This window comes from Protopterus annectens, chromosome 8.part0 (assembly GCF_019279795.1).
Source record: "Protopterus annectens isolate FY-2018-M chromosome 8.part0, PAN1.0, whole genome shotgun sequence".
Taxonomy (NCBI): Eukaryota; Metazoa; Chordata; order Ceratodontiformes; family Protopteridae; genus Protopterus; species Protopterus annectens.
Genome location: NC_056741.1, coordinates 746,424,579 through 746,442,413, shown reverse-complemented (window position 1 = coordinate 746,442,413; position 17,835 = coordinate 746,424,579). Strand labels below are relative to the sequence as shown.

The following is a 17,835-nucleotide window of genomic DNA, read 5'->3' as shown; positions in this document are numbered from 1 at the left end:
TTTTACTTGCCCATTTACATCAGTGTCAGATGCAATAGATCATAAGTGCAGGAAAAGACTTTATGAACATTCTTTTCATTTTATTCTCAGAAGCAAGTACTTAAGTTTATCTTACAAGTGACTGCTGGCTGTCGCTGCCTTTTACGTCTCTCCCCTTCCTCCTTGTGTTGTACAATGCCAACTCAGCATGGTAACGGTTACAACTCCTGCATTTGCTAGGCTTACACGTCTTCTACTTACTTTGCATTAGCTTAGTTTTAACAGTCTCATATTTCTTTTTAAAGTTACCATTTTGTTTGTATTTTACCTCGCGCACATCAGTTTATCTCTACCAATTCCTCCTGTCTGGCAATTTGTATGGCTTTTTCTAAAGCCAGATTTACTTCAAGTTGTAACATTGAGAGACAACAGCTAGCCCAGTAACAAATCTTTCTCTAATCTGTTCATTCTTTTTGTTAAACTTAGTTTTCATCATTTCATGCAAGTGGCTTGCAAAGGTTTCAGTACATGCACCTTGGCTTTTACACACATGTTGAAACATGTCCTTTTGTGTATAATGTTTTTTTTGCACAAAATACTCTTTGAGCTTAGTAATTGCTGATTTATATGTATATTGCAATACTCTAGCCCAATGCGAACAAAAAAAAGAACTGTATATTACCTCCGACTGCTTTCCCAAGGGGGTACAATAAAGTATTTACCCAGTTTTTTTTCTTTATCAAGCTTGATTGCTATTCTAAAGCAGGCAAACCTTTGCCTCCAGGCAGGCCAGTCAAGGGGTTTTGGTGGGTTAATTGACATTTTTGACAAAAATTCAATTGTCTAGTGCTGAATGACTTAGAATATATAAATAATTACTAGTTTGTGAAGTAAAAGTACTAGTTTTCAGTAAAAAGGATTAGTCAGAGCTTGAAGGACACTGTACTGCTTATTGACACAGTTTTCTGACTGGAGTGACACTTTTGTTTTATTTTGTGAAAAAGATCCCACTTCTGACACCACATCATGATAGACACCACTGGTTTCTGATTAATATTGAACGGGAGTGTCATTGATATCAGTATGCATCAGCATTTTAATCAAACAGTATTTTCTTCTGTACACAATAGCAGCTCAAAGACAACAATGTTAATAGTTCACTCATCACAAATACGTTGTCCCTAGGAGCAAATCTTGATGTATTATGAGATACAGTCATTCTTAAAATGGCTATGCAGTAGTTGTCTTAACCACATTCTCAGTTTGTATAGACTCAAGCAGTTCTACAGTACTTACCATTACAGGCTTTTAGATCTCTTTTTTGAATACTTAGTTTTCAGTAAAAAGGAGAGACTTTATGATTACAGGCAGTTACACCATTAGATTATAACATGTTACAAAAATGCAAAGATAAATTTTATTAAAAATACAAGCTAGTGGTTTAATGCTGGGTGACCTCTGATTCCAGGGTTGAATGCCAGTGCTGTATTTTTTTTAGTGTAAGTTATCTTTGCAGTTTTGTACATTTTATAATCTAATGGTGTAACTGCCCTGTAATCATAAAGTCTCTCTTTTTTAGTACTCTACTGTAGTTAGCAAATAAAATAAATAAAAGTCCTACTGGTTTTGCAACATATAAGATTAAGCTCTTACTGATGACATTTTGTAGGCATTAATGAATGGAATGCAGTGTTAAAAAACATACATTGTGACAAAATCATGTGCAGGAGTGTTTGTATACAGTATTAACCACCGCAGTATATTTCCATATCCCCAGTTTGGTGAAGTGGCCTTTTAAGATCTATAGACTTTCATCTCATTCTGTTAATAACTCCTTTATTATGGTTTGTGTTTCTTCTCCATCCATGTACTGCTCTCTACAGGCAGCAGTGTTAACCCATCCCTGAGGCATTGCCAGTATACGTGTACTGTGCTGTGTTCTTATTGCACAGAATAAAAATTGAAAAGCGAACCAGAAACTCTGTAATGGCACAGTGGAAACAGGTACAAACTAAGCCCAATAAAAAAAAACAACTATTTAATGAAGCGCTTTTCATTATTGTAGATACAATAACTTCTTCAGATAACATCTGTGTTATCTGATGAAGTTATTGTATCTATAATAATGAAAAGTGCTTCATTAAATACTTGTTTTTTTATTGGGCTTACTTTGTACCTGTTTCCACTGTGCCATTACAGAGTTTCTTATTGCACAGAAATTATTTTTCCAGTGATTTTAAAATACCTGTAATTTCTATTGTAGCTCTTGCTAAAGTTATCTGTCAAATCCAGATGTTACCAGAGACATCATGAAGCCTTTCCTCTCTTTCATCTTATGCTGTTTAAGACGGTGGTTGACATGTAATCCACCATTCTGTTTCTTCTAATCATATTACATTTAATTCAGACAGTTTCTTTTAATTTTGAACATTTTTTTCTGTAAAGCCATTCCTGCATTATTTTGCAGTCTGGAGTCATTTTGTGTGGCGGGGTGGTTGGACAAGTGTTGGGCGTTTATCATAGTTTGCTTCCCTCAGAAGAGCATTAGGGAGCCCTTGCTGCCTAGTGGCACATAACAGTTAGATGCCTCTTTTCTAGGCACAGAGTCTTTTGTCCACTACAGCAATTTCTTAACATTTACCGAGGAGTCCACTCCGTGATGTCTTGCAGTCTCTATAAAAATGAAAAGCCCATTTGCCCTTAATTCTTTTTCTGACTGTAGGAGAGGTTTGCTGATGTCCTTCAAGGATGCATCTGCAGTCCTAACATATGGGTTGTCCTGCCTCAGGCAGCCCTTCGGTCGGCCGGATTCCAAAGTCTGGGTCTGGCCTCGGCTGATGTCGCACTTCACCCGACGTCATAGCTGCTGTTTATTGGGTATAAAGGCATCAGCCGACGCCATTTTCCTCAGTCTTTCTTGCCGCGCGGTGCCCGAAGCAGAAGCTGTTCGCAAGTGCCGGTCGGTCAGATCCAGAGATTTCTACTACCGAAGACTTCTAAAAGCTAAGTACCCCGTTGGGGACTCTTTCTTGCCTCAGCCGATGTCAGACAAAGTAAATAATTGTTTAACTTGTGGGAAACAAATACCTCATAAGGATTTCCACTCTTACTGCCTTCCTTGCTTAGGCCCAGACCACGACGTATCAGCTTGTCTAGCCTGTGCTTCCTTCAACCGACGGACACTTAGACGTCGGTCGGAGTTTGCGGAGGAGTTTTTTGGTCCCGCTTTTGCATACAAAATGCCGTCGGAGACTCCGACTACTCAATTAGCTAAAAAACACAAGGAAAAGGACTGACATTCGCGGCCCGTGGTTTCGGCTGAAACCACGGTTAGGCCAACCGCGAATGTCTCGGTTTCGGCTGAAACCGAGCCCCCGGTTCTTCCTTCGGCCGAAAGCATGCCGATAGCCGAGGCCTCACAGAGCATGGCTGAATCTGCTACTGAATTTACTGCTACAGAATCAGGCACGCAGGATTTATCAGACACTATTCCTTTAGACATAACTACCCCTGCACGTGGGGCTGCTAGACCCCCTGCTTCCATGTCTATCAAGGCTTTTGCCAGGGCTAAGGCAGCTAAATCTTCTAAGGCCTTGCCTGCCAAAACTCCTTCACATAGGCCTACCTCTAGTTCCCAAATACTCAGCCTGGCTGAGGATCTCATTTCTTTAATCAGAGGATCCCAACCTCACCCAGACAGGGCCTCTCAGCCCCCTCCAGACAAGAGGCCTAGGACTGAACCCCCGGAACCTGTCTCTACAGATTATTCCTCGGATGACTCAGACCTTTCAGACCCTCATGAAGGCCCATATTCTCCTTAGGAGGATTCTGATGCAGAAGACTCCATTCCTTCTGCTTCTCCTCCTGAAGAATTTTCCTTTGGGGAAACCTTGCATGCTATGAGGGAACACTTCCAATGGCAGGGCCAGGATTTTTTCAGATTCAAGGAAAAGGCTAAGGACTTTTTTACACTTACCACAGCATAGGCCTTTAGCCATTCCGCCAGTACTAACAGTTGTTGATGATGCATATAATGATGCCTGTACTGCTCCTGATTCTCTTCCTCCGGCCCCTGCCAAGCCAGACAGATATTACAGGGTCCCGGACACACACTACCATTTGTATAAGTTTCCTGTTGCAGACCCTGAAACCATTTTACAGGGCCCTAAAGGTGTGGCAGCTGCCTCTGCCAAAAACCCTCTTCCCTCTGAAAGGGAATCCAGAGCATTAGAGAGATGGGGTAAAAAGGTTTATACTTCTGCTACTCTTTCGGCCAGGGCCATGAACTGCCAATTTCACATGATTCAGTACCAGGAATTTTTGTTAGACCAGCTAAATAAAAAACTATCTTCTCCTGAACCTTTAGACCGCAAGTCACTTCAGGATTTGGTACATAACCTCTCAGCAGGTCAGTAACCATTTCTTAAAATGTGGCTATGATGCACTGGAGGCTTCTTTTAGATCAGCTGTGACTGGAACAGTGATTCGTAGGCATGCCTGGTTAAAAGAACAATCCTTACCAGACCATGTTAAGTCAAAACTCCTAGATGCTCCCATGGAGAAACAAAGTTTGTTTGGCTCCCCTGCACAGGAGGTTCTAAAAAAGGTGGAAGAAAAAGCAAAATCTGTCCAAACAGTCAAGGATTTCTTACAGGTCCAACCTCCGAGGTTTAGCAGAAATTGGCCTTCGAAGAATTGGTCCTTTTCAGACAACTCCAGAGTGCAGAGAGGCAGAAATAGACGCCCAAGAGGCAGGGGTCAATCTAGGGGTGCCTACAGGGGACGTCAGTGGCAACCTACCAACCAGAGAAGTACTGCCACAGAATCAACTACAACCACTTCCACAGGGCAGACACAATGACTTTGCTCTAGTTCCGCCTACCAGGGAACAACTGGAAGCACCCTTGGGCAGAAAACTAGCCTTATTCTCCGACAACTGGCATTACATTACAGGAGACAAATGGACTTTACAAACAATAGACAAGGGCTACAGGTTTCACTTCCATACTCTACCAAAAAGAGAGGAATGCCAAACCTACCACCAAGCCAAAAACAGACTCTAAGACAAATCAACAACTTACTAAGGATGAGAGCTATAGAAGAGGTGCCACCTATGGAACAAGGCCAAGGATTTTACTCCAGGCTTTTCCTTGTACCAAGAAAAGAAAATCAATGGAGACCTATTCTAGATTTGTCCGCACTGAACACATACCTCATTGTTCCAAAATTCAAAATGCTGACCCTCCAGCAACTTCTTCCCATGCTGGGCAAGGAGTCTTGGCTGGTGACTCTAGATCTCAAGGAGGCATACCTGCACGTCCCTATACGACCAGATTGCAGAAGACACCTCAGATTTCTTGCAGGATCAGAGCATTATCAATTCTCAGCATTGCCTTTTGGCTTATCTACTGCGCCCAGAGTATTCACGAAATGCCTGGCATCAGTAATTGCTCATTGCAGACTTCAGGGAATTCAGATTTACCCATACCTGGACGACTGCCTAATACAAGTGGACAACAAGGCAAAGTTAACAAAAGATTTGGAAAATGTCATACAACTGTTGCAAGCCTTGGGATACACAGTCAACATGCAAAAGTCAAGACTAGTACCATCCCAAAGGATAATATTCTTGGGTGCAGAATTAGACACATCAACTCAGATGGATTTTCTCACAGAGGAAAAACAAAAGCAACTACCAGTCTACTTCATGACATTAACAACACAAACTCAGCTTACTGCAAGGAAAGTCCTGCAAGCCCTGGGCTACATGGCATCCTGCATAATATTGGTTCCACATGCCAGGCTGCATATGAGAAAGCTACAATGGTATCTAAGGAATGTATGGTCTCAACACAAGCACAGTCTAGAAGCCCAGATTCCAATAATTCCATGCCTGAAGCAAGAATTCCTGTGGTGGGCTCAGGCCTGTCAGTTGAACAGAGGCTTGCCTTTCCACAAACCACATCCAAGCCAGACCATCACCACGGACGCCTCAGACCTATGATGGGGGGCACACATGGTGGACAAGTATATACAAGGCCTATGGACCCAAGACCAGCTGAATCTACACATAAATCTAAAGGAGATGCTGGCAGTGAAACATGCGATCTAGGCATTCAGACCACTCCTTCAACAGGGTCATCTGCTGATAAGGACGGACAATACCACAGTCATGTGGTACATCAACAAACAGGGAGGTACACATTCATATCCTCTATGCCGGATGGCAATGGACCTGTGGAATGTGGCCCTGAACCTCAACATTCAACTTCAGGCCAGATTTGTACCAGGAAAAGAAAATTCTCTAGCAGACACCTTAAGCAGAACTACCACGGATGCTCACTAATGGATGCTGCATCCAGATATCTTCAAAGCCATAACAAAGAAATGGGGACTACCACAGATAGACCTGTTTGCCTCCCCACACAATCACCAATTGAAGAAATTCTGCACAAGAGCATACCACCCACTTGCTTGGAGGGTGGACTCCCTTTCCTTCAGCTGGAAAAACCTGACAGCATATGCATTTCCACCTCTTCCCTTGATGTACAAAGTTCTACTGAAGATCAGAGAGGATCAGCCAAGGGTAATTCTGATAGCTCCAGACTGGCCGAGGCAACATTGGTGCCCGCTACTGAGAAGCATGTCTCGGACACACGCATGGCATCTACCTCTATGTCCCTTACTACTAACACAGGACAACTACAAGATCCTACATCCAAACTTGAAAACACTGCAGCTAGCTGCTTGGAATATTGCATAAAACAAAATAACCCAGGTTTATCTCAGAGGGTTAAGGACATTATCCTGGAGGCGCACAGACCCTCCACAAGGAAGACTTATTCAGCCAAGTGGAAAAGATTCCTCATTTGGAGTGCAGCAAAGGGAGAAAATGTCTCATTGGCAAAGATAGCACACATCCTGGAATATTTAGCACAGCTGTTCCACAATGGCCTGTCTTACTCCTCCATTAAGATTCATGCATCAGCAATTTCTGCAGAATACAACATGGATCCTCCTGTCTTCTCTCATCCTCTACTCAGGCAGTTCTTGAGAGGAATCAAAAATGTAAAGCCTCCAAGAAAACCACCTTTACCTACATGGGATCTCAACTTTGTGCTGGAAAAGTTAACACTTCCTCCTTTTGAACCAGCAGCAACAGCAGAATTACAATTCTTGTCTTGGAAAACTGCTTTCCTGCTAGCAATTACTTCAGCAAGAAGGGTATCTGAGTTACAGGCATTAATGGCAATACAACCCTTCCTTATCTTCCATCAGGACAGAGTCTCTCTGAGAACTAACCCTTCCTTTATGCCAAAAGTGGTCTCCAGAGTATCATTGAACCAAGCGATTCATTTACCTACATTCTTCCCCAACCCACAGAACAGGGGGGAAAGACTGCTACATACCTTGGATGTGCACAGATAATTACGCTACTATCTGGACAGAACTAAGACCAGCAGAAAAACTGACCAGCTTCTGGTAGCATATGCAACAGGAATGCAAGGAAAAGCAATTTCAAAACAGACAAACTCAAAATGGATAGGAAATTGCATTCGATTTTGCTACTCTTTCCATGGAAAGACAACTCCTGATAATATCAGACCTCATTCCACAAGAGCTACAGCCACCACTACAGCTTTCCTACGAGGAGTGGCTACCAAAGACATTTTAGAAGCTGCTACTTGGAGCTTCGTGCATACATTTGCCAAGCATTACAATCTTCCCTTATACTCTAGATCCCGAGCAGGTTTTGCAACTGCTGTTTTGCAAGGGATCTTAACTACACCATCTTTATCTTAGTGCCTCCTCTCCCAGTTTGGCTATGGTATTCTACCCATATGTTAGGACTGCAGATGCATCCTTGAAGGACATAGTACAGTTTTGTACCTACCGTAAATGTAGATGTCTGATAGGTATGCATCTGCAGTCAGGATTACCCACCCTCCTTCCCCTCTGTGGTATTCCTAGGGTATGTACCCCTCTTTTAGCTAGCTGGGGGAATCTATTATGGTGTATTTGTTTATATATATATATACACATACATATATATATATATATATATATATATATATATATATATATATATATATATATATTTTTTTTTTTTATATTGTTTGCTCTCTACTGTTTGGAATTATTTGCATTTATCCAAATTTAGCCTTACTAGAGGGCACCTGGCATCTGGGGCAAGAAACACTGAGGAAAATGGCGTCGGCTGATGCCTTTATACCCAATAAACAGCAGCTATGACGTCGGGTGAAGTGCGACACCAGCCGAGGCCAGACACAGACTTTGGAATCCGGCCGACCAAAGGGCTGCCTGAGGCAGGACAACCCATATGTTAGGACTGCAGATGCATACATATCGGACATCTACATTTATGGTAGGTACAAAACTGTACTTTTCTCTCAGTGAACACTTCCTAAGAAAGTTCATTTATTTATCTAATATTGCTGTCTTGTTTTTCCTACTGTTTTTGCATTGGTATTGTGTGAATACTAATTTCCTCAAATTATTTTCCTCATCTGTCAAAACTGTTATTGTGTAAGTGATCTTCAACAAAAAACTTAATGTAAAAGTCTCCATGAGACCTGTGTCAGATACCATGTTCTTTGTCATGATTCAAGAGAATGACATTTTGTAAGCACCAGAGGGCACAATGAGTTGAAGATTTATAGCCACACTTTATGAATGCTTAAGATGTATTAATTTGAGAAATTATATATTCATATAATTTGTAACCTGATTAAAGCTATTAAGTGTGGGGAAAAAGTCATCTTTCCTTTAAATTTCATTTATTGGAATAAGTGCCTTGTAAAGGTAGTACAGTTAAAACTCAATGGAATATCTTTGAAGGGCAAACACTGACTGCTGTGTGATAACTGAATTTTAATGACTATAAATGCATATATGTATATTCACACACATCTACAAATACATATCCTAACATATATGCATATATAGCATATAGCAAACACTGACTGGCTGTGTAATAATTGGATTTTGATAACTTTCTTTTACTATAGATATTTTTTTTCAGAACTTTCACTGATTTTGAATATTTTAGTTTGTTTGATGTTATTTTTTCTGTTGACCTTTAATCAACTTTAATGTATTTTGGGAATTTAGGATGCTAAAATGTTAGCACTGAGAAAACCATGGGTTATTCAGATAAATTGCTATGCTGTGTTTTTAGCCATGCATGCTATTCTAACTATTCCGATTCTTTTTGGATGATTTTATGTTGGCATAATAGTTAAGGTCTTTGCCTCTCATGCACAAGGTACAAGATTTGATCCTGACCTCTGGCCAATGTGTTTTTGAACTTTGCATGTTATTCCTGTGCCACTGTGGGATTCCTCCTACCTCCAGAAAACATGCTGAGAGTTTCCATCTTAAAGTCATGAATCAATGAATGGAGCTGTGGGCAGCAGCACAGACTCTACATGGTGCCCTGTAGAGGGAAGAGTTGTAGAGACCAACTGCATCGGATATCTACTGTGGTGCTCAGTATCTTCAAGGTAGGAGAACACAGATCACACGCTGTGAGCCATGGCAGGACTAGCCTCTTGATGGTATGAAATATGGCTCTAAATGATTCAGTCAGGTTGACTAATGTCACCAAATTGTCAAGGGTATTTGCTGGTGATAAGTGGGTTGAGGACCCGGCCTACTCTGACCTGTGCTGGGGACCTATACTAACAGTGGGAGGAGTGTATATGCCCCTATTGGCCAGTGTGTGTGCCCGGCATAAAGCCCAGCAGCCCTGAGTCAGTAAGCTAGTGGCAGTCCGGTGTCCATTTGCCCAGCCTAGGTTACTTGGTATAGCTCTGTTGAGTAAAAGCTGGATGTAAAAAACAATCAACCTGTCAAACAGAAACTAAGAATTGCAACACTCACTGTAGGTTCACTAACCAGTTGGAGCATGGAAGTAGATGACATGATGGTATGGAGGAGGCTGGATATCCTATGTATCCAAGAGACAAGATGGAAGGGCACTGCAGCAAAGTTACTTGGCTTGGATACAGAGTCTACTACTCAGGAGGAGAAGAGGCTAAAAATGGTGTGGGAATTGTGGTGACGGAGAGACTTCAGAAAGCAATGAGGGATGCCATCAGAATTAGTGACAGACTCATTGCAGTCAGACTCCAGCCTAATGATAACAAGGTGTTCATAATCTTGGCCTATGCCCTACAGCAGGGTTGTGATGGTGAAGTGATGAAAAGAATACACTCAGCAGTAGCGGGAACTACTAAATAAAGCCGGGCAACATGAATTGGTGGTGATAATGAGTGACCAGGCAGGACAGGATATGAAGACTGCCTGGGTCCATATGGATGGGGTGACAGGAATAAAGGAGTTGAGGTCATTCTAGTCTTCTGACAGGCAAATGGCTTGATAGTAGCCGACACATGCTTCAGAAGGAGAGACATTCACAAGGTCACATACAAGAGTGGCCAGCACGTAACTCAGACAGATTTCTTCCTCGTAAGGAAAGGGCATTCATGTAAAATCAGTGATTGCAAAGTCAGCCCACATCATAAAGTATTGGTTACCACAGTCGGCTGCAAGCAGTGGTCAGAGAAGGCTTTAAGGTCAACAGAGACCAGGCTGAAGGCCTAGAAGTTGAATGGAGAGAAAGTACAACAGTTCAGGGAATTATTGAGGACTCTAGCACCCAAGAAGAGGAGGAAATGGGTGGAGTTGAAGGAAAATGGCAGCACCTCAAAACAGCATGTGTGAGGACTACAGAACAGATATGTGGCCGAGCCAGGTATGGAAAAAAGGTACATAAGGAAAGCTGGTGGTGGAATGCAGAAGTCCAGGAAGTTGTTAAAAGAAAGGAGTGCAGAAAAAGTGGGAGATAGAAAAGATGGACGAGGCCAGAAAGGAATACTGGTTGTCTAAAAAAGATGCTAAGAAAGAAGTTGCCGTAGCAAAAAACATGGCATCAGAGGCACTCTACAAGCTACTGGAAAGTGACTTAGTAGGTGGCACAAAGAAACTATATCAGGTTGCAAGGCAAAGACAAAAAGATAAAGAAGATAGTCAGACACCCTTCTTAAGGGATGCCAAAAACAACCAGCTCACCGGTCCACAGGACATCAAAGTCATATGGAAAGAGTGCTTCCAGCAGCTTCTAAATGAAGACCCCACATAAGCTGTGCCGCCCTAGACACAGCCTATGATGAGAGAAGAAGAGGAACCTACCCTAGAAGATGCAAGAACAACACTAAGGAAAATGAAGTCCAGGAAAGCAGAAAGCTCAGATGAGGTCACAGCAGATATAATAAAGATGATGGGTGAGATAGGGGAGAAATGGCTTCAGACAGTACTCATAGCAGTGTGAAGATAAAGGTGTATCCCAGATGACTAGAGAATAAACATACTCATACTATTGTACAAGAGAAAATGAGACATCTACAACTGTGGGTAGTACAAAGATATCAAACTCCAGTCAAACTGCATGAAAGTTCTGGAGAGGGTGATTGATAAACATATATATATGTGGATACTAGAAAATAAGATGGGCAGTTCAGATTCACATCAGTATGCAGCACAACTGACCCAGTGTTTGCAGTGAGAGTGATAGTTGAGAAGAAGCTAGAGATGAGGAAAGTGTCCAGTTGGTCATTCCTAGACTTTCAGAAAGCATGTGACAAGTCCCAAGAAATCTGATTTTGGAAGTCTTGCAGTGGTTTGGTCACAGAAACATCGGTAGAATTAGTGCAGACTATGTACAAAGATCCAGTGACTCAAGCATGAACAGTGTTTGATCTCAGAGGGGTTCCCAGTGGGAGTGTGTGTGCATCATGGTTCAGCTCTGAGCCCACTGCTGTTCATACTGGTGATGGATTACATTAGCAAACAGGACAGAGGGGACATATCAGCACAGCTGCTGTATGCAGACGATGTGGCATTACAGGTAGACTCTGAACAAGAACTTCAGCAAAGGATAGGAGAATGGAATGCAAAACTGAAGGCACATGGGATAAAACTAATTACACATAAGACAGTGGTAATGGCAGCAAATTGGGGAAATCAGAAGAAGCTGAGAATTGAGATAGAAGGGAGGATAGTGGAACAGGTTAACAGCTTCAAGTATCTGGGAGGGGTGGGTGAGGATAAGGAAAGTCTGAATGAAGAGGTGAAAGCTAGAATCAGAGGGGCTGCAGCCAACTGGCATAGAGTGTCAGGTGTAGTGTATGACAGAGGAATGCCAAAGAAGCTGAAAAGCAAGGTGTACAAAACAGTGTTGTGACCAGTACTACTGAATGGTACAGAAACCTGGGCAGTAAAGGCAGAGCAGATTAGAAAGCTGGAAGTGATGGAAATGAAGTGCTTGAGATGGGTGGTAGGATGCACACTGTGAGACAGATGAACAAATGAGGACATAAAAGCAGAAGCCAAAGTAGTTTCATTTGTAGAAAAGATCAAAGAGAACAGATTATGATGGTCTGGGCATGTGTAGTAAAGCAGAAGACAATCTGGTGAAGCAGATTTAGGACAGACAGGAAGAAGATAAGAGGAATCAAGGTCATCCAGCAAAGAGGTAGATGGATTGTGTGATAGAAGGTCTGTGACAGTCAGGCATGAGTATCGAAGAAGGCAGGAGTGTGGCATTGAATTGAGAGAGATGGCTACAGTTAACACAATAAACGAACACCACCAACTCCACAAAATTAAATGACTTGGAAAGAAAAATGTGAAACAGGAACAAATAACTGACTGCCAACACAAGATTAATTGTTGAGCGCTTTCGATTTAATACAACAAACTTCTTCAGAACTGAAAAAAATCACAAATGCACCATTTTAAATACAAATTCATTTATCAGTCTTCCAGTCAAATCTGTTTAACTTATCTCATCATACCCCAGATGTTATTTCTGTAACTGAAACTTGACTTAAACCCCAAAATCAAGATAAAGATATTCTCCCCCCTGCATACAATATACTTCACCTAGACCGCCTAAACAAAAAAGGTGGTGGAGTTGCCATAGTTTACTCCAATAACCTGACTCTCTCCCATCCTAAGCAACCAGTCCCTTCCTTTTCACCTGCTGAAGTACTGATAGCAAGTCTTAAACTCAATGACTACACTGCCATTACAGTAGTAGCCATCTGTATTCCACCAGGGGATAACAGTCCCCTCCTGGAAAACATACTCTCTCATCTCTCCCAAAATTTCCCAAATGAGACCATCCTCCTTGGGGATGTGAACATCAATTGGCAAATCCTCATTAATCCTAACCCTTCACATCACATAAACTTATTTGGATTTACACAAGTAATCTTTCAACCTACCCAGAAAAATAACTCTCATTCTCCAAGCTCACTGATAGACTGAATACAGCCCAAGCAAATACCACAACCCAGAAACGCTTCCAGACTCCCTGAGTGATCAATCACCAGTAAAAGTCCTAAGATATACTCCCCATTTCTCTAAACCACATAGGATTCTCACCTGTCGCAAACTTTCCAGCTTTAACCCTGAAACCTTCAGAAGCCTCTCTAGAGTTGACTGGAACATCCTCACCCAGCTTCCTCTAGATGATGCTGTTAAAGCTTTCAAATCAGTTTTCCTTAACATCTTAAATTCACTAGCACCACTCAAAAAAGTCCAGATAAAAGCTAAAATAGCACCCTCTGAATAATGCTTTGGCTAAGCATGCTACAGAATGTACACATTTTAAGATATTTGTTTTCTTTGTGTTAGCTTCTATAAATGTGTTACCATATGTGTCAGAGTTTAACAACGCCCTGGAAATCAAAGAGCTGAGATGGCAAGTATTTTTAAATGCTGATAAAGCTCCTTGTCTAAATGGCACTTTAAATGTTAAATGTCTTTTAAATGATGGGTATCATTACTAAATAACATTTTTTTAGAGGTTATTTTAACTTTGTTACAAGTTTTGGTACTGTATCTTTTAATTAATTTATTTAGTTAAACAGATTTAATTGGAACCCTGATTAATGAATTTGTATTTAAAATGGTGCATTTGGGATTGTTTTTCAGTTCTGAAGATGTTTAGTGTATTAAATCGAATGAAAGTGCTTAACTGTTAATCTTGTGTTGGCAGTCATTTATTTGCCCCTGTTTCACATTTTTCTTTCAACAGTTAACACAATACTTGACCCCATGTAGAGAAAAAGGGGGTTGATGATGATGATATGTATATTTATCTTTCCTTACTGGGAAAGTTCAACCGGCAAAGCATATTTTCAGTGGAAGCCCATAAAGAAAAGCTCCAGTAAATGACATTACATTTACAATTTCACTACATAGGTTCAGGTAGGTACTAGGCTATCTCCCCGAAGGCATTTATAAGCCTAGCCAGAATGTGTTTGCTTTCGCCGCCCCCTAGATTAGTTCCCTGTGCCTCTGTCCAGCAGAGCCACTGAAGTGATCCCCAGGGTAAACTTTCTGTTTCCCATCCACTCGTCAAGGTTTCTCTTGAAGAGTGCTAGCTAGGAGCTCTGCCTAATGTAGATTGGAATCTTGTTTCAAAGCATGGGAAGTCTCTGGGACAAGGAATCTATCCCTCCAGCATGTCCTATTTATTGTTGTGGTGAGGTTTAGATCCGTAGACTGTGTGGCTCGAGGGGATAAGGTTTTCTTTAGGTGGAGCATGTCCATCAATTCTGGATTGGACATGGCCTTATATGTCAAGCAGAGATCACCTTTGAGCAGGTGGTATGCAACCGAGTACAGCTGGAGTTTCTTCAGTCGAGTTGCGTTGGGCATCTGTTTGAGGTCAGTGATCCTCTTGATGAGGTACTTCTGTGGTCTTTCCAGCTGTTGCTGATATAAGATAGAGAAATAGATTTACAGTACTAAAATTTGTAGTATATAGAAATAACAATGCTAGAAGTACATTTCAGTAAAGTTTAGCAGATTGTGCATCTCATTGTAAGTTGCATAATGTGTATTGTGTAGATACATATCTGTAAGTGTGTAACATGCACACGCACGCACATACACAGTCTCAATCTATATATCTAGACAGGTCTGAGTGTGCATGTATATAATCTGTACACTCATGCATGTGTGTGTAGATGTGTGTATGTGTGTATGTGTGTGTGTGTGTGTGTGTGTGTGTGTGTGTGTGCATATATATATATATATATATATATATATATATATATATATATAGATAGATAGGTAGACATATGTATGTATAAATTTTGGATTTGCATTAGTTTGTATAATTTATGTAATCCCTAAATTCAGTAGCTGCATACTGTTGGTGTCAAGGCCTTTGCTTACTCTCTCTCTCTCTCTTTGGCTTTTCCCGGTTAGAGTTTGACACAGTGGATCACCTAATGTTTACATATCTCACAAAAACCAACATGTATCAAGCATATAAATTGTTTATTTTCAGTATATTTTCTCCTCATCTGTCTGCCTTATCATATTCCACTATTGAGTTCATAAATTAAAAAGAAAAATAAATTGTGAGTAGAATGTCACTTTAGTTAGAATAAGGCATTAAACCTGTTTAAGACCTAGACTGCTAATTGCTGTTTGTAACTAAATGTATTGGCATAGTATTTTTCATACTAGTTGGTGCCTTTGACTTGGGTCATAGTCGAAAAGACTCTTTTGCAAGATTGCTTACCACATAAGCAGTTAACAAATGAATAAATAAACAAGGACACCCCAGTGAGTTAGAAGTATATACATAAAATGTAAAACTCACTGAATAGGCTTTTGCCATTGCTGCTTAAAAATTATGAAAAGACACCTGTTTTTAAGCTGCTGTGGATATAGGAGCACTGAGTACATTTTGATTTTGTTTTTATTGGTTTAGATTCCGCTTATCCAGCGAGCCATTTCAATGTCTAAGCGACCCATTTCTCTGTTTGCAAGCCCTTGGACTTCTCCTGCCTGGATGAAGACAAATGAAGATGTGTCTGGCAAGGGTACCCTAAAAGGAGCAGCAGGAGACAAGTATCACAAAACTTGGGCCAATTACTTTGTCAGGTAAAGGAGCTGAAACAGTCCAGTAAAATGAAGGATCCATCTTAAAAATGTCCCTTGCAGTGTTTGGATCAGCCTATGCCAAAGAGTTGAAACCCCTCAGTTTTTTTTTATTTGGTTAGTAAGTATTGTGAAAGACATTGTTGTGTATTTCTAATTAAACTGTTTTGTTGATTGCAGAGATTCACAATAGCAAATTTATTTTTCAATGGAGCTCTTAAGGAGAAAATGTGCAATAAATTAATTATTTTCTCAGAAGGTAAAATAAATTTATAAAACATAATGCAAATTGTTCAGTTCTTTGAAGCAATAATCCAGTAAGAATGTACTCTAATTCAGCCTAAATTTCTTTTATTAATAGCTTAATAGTCTTGACGTTGGCACAGAAGGTTTGGACTGTGAGCTGTGGTACAGGGTTTAATTCCATCAGTCCTTCTTTGCCTAGTGTGTAACCTTGAAAAAGTTACTTAACTGCACTTTGCTCCCAGGTCATCACTGAAAAGGGACTGTGTGCCCAAGTGGTCCTACCTGGTTAACAGTTGCGTATTTATTTAGTCATTCATTCATTCATTACTTGCTATATGCATAAATCGTGATAATAGTCAGATGGAACTTTGAAAAATATTAACAGATTTGAATGGAATTGGTGCAGAGAGATAATGTTCACATTAAATATAGTTTGGTGCAAAGACAAGAGACATTGATAGCAGTCATTGTATGTAAGTATATATAAATCTTGGTAACTGTTGATAATCGTAAAATATAGTCTGAGTTACAGACATAAATAAGTAAGAATTTACTTGAAGCTGTAACAAAAGTATCATCTTTAAATGGAAAAAAAAGTTGTGCATTACATATTTGCATGGCATTATCCTACATCAGTGAAAATATGTAATTTCTCACCAGGCAAGTAAGAAGAAATTTCAAGTAAATGAGAAGTGATAATTGTAGACAACATAATGGGAGATATATGGATAGATGTAGTGAATTTGTTAGTAAAGAAGAAAATTAGAAAGAGAAACTGAGTTATGTTATGCTGTATTAGTTGCAGCAGTAACCTAATTAGTAGCAGAAATGGCCTAATTTAGATAGAGGATGGTGCGGTAAGATTTGTAATTTTGAAGGAGTTGATTGAGTTAAGTGCAGTAGTCTGGGGTTGCACTGAAGAAATGTCAGAACGTTGCACAGTATACAAATAAGCATGGAGATAGAAGGGGCATGTTGACTATGTAGTAGCGTAGGTTTTTGCATAGTGTTTTAGTGAAAAAAAAGTATACTGTGTTGCTAAATGAGAGATTTAGATGGACTGAGAATTGTATTTTTTTTGAGCAGACTGGAATTGTTTTGTTAGTAGTTTAGAGAGAGATTGAGAGGAACAGTTCCTGTTATCAGGTGACAGTGAGTTCCATAATTTGGAAGTATGATGGACAAAAGTATCACTAACTTGGTGTACTTTTTTTAAATACTTGAGAGTAAGCGATCATGACTGTTATAATGTGTGAGTAAATGTATGTTTGGTAGAAATGAGCTTAATGATGGGCAGTCGTTTACATAAAGGACTATATGGGAAGAGCTAATTAAAAAAGTTATAGCATGGTTGTTAGGGTTATCTGAGCTTGTTAAAGGTTAAGTAGTGATAAGAGCAACAGTGAGGGGCATTTGCAAATATTTTAACTTTGTAGTAAAATGTCCATAAATTTTTGAAGGTGGTGGTGGTGGAAAGATTGGTTAAAGCCACGTATCCAATTAGCAGCTATGTAAAAAATGTATCAATAGCAGCAGTCTGTCTTGTATATTAGTTTGTTATGTGCTTGATTCTGTAGAGTAGGCCTAGAAGTTTGTACTAGAGGTGATCATATGAGTAAATGT

At 40.3% G+C, this 17,835-nt stretch overlaps 1 protein-coding gene across 1 annotated transcript in view; it reads left to right on the top strand.

Moving 5' to 3' along the window:
- Nucleotides 1-17,835, top strand: part of GBA (glucosylceramidase beta) — a 502,181-nt gene that overhangs the window by 225,740 nt on the left and 258,606 nt on the right. The window contains exon 6 of the mRNA XM_044079308.1: nt 15,797-15,969. Within this exon, the coding sequence (XP_043935243.1) occupies nt 15,797-15,969 (173 nt within the window). The remainder of the gene's footprint in view (nt 1-15,796; nt 15,970-17,835) is intronic.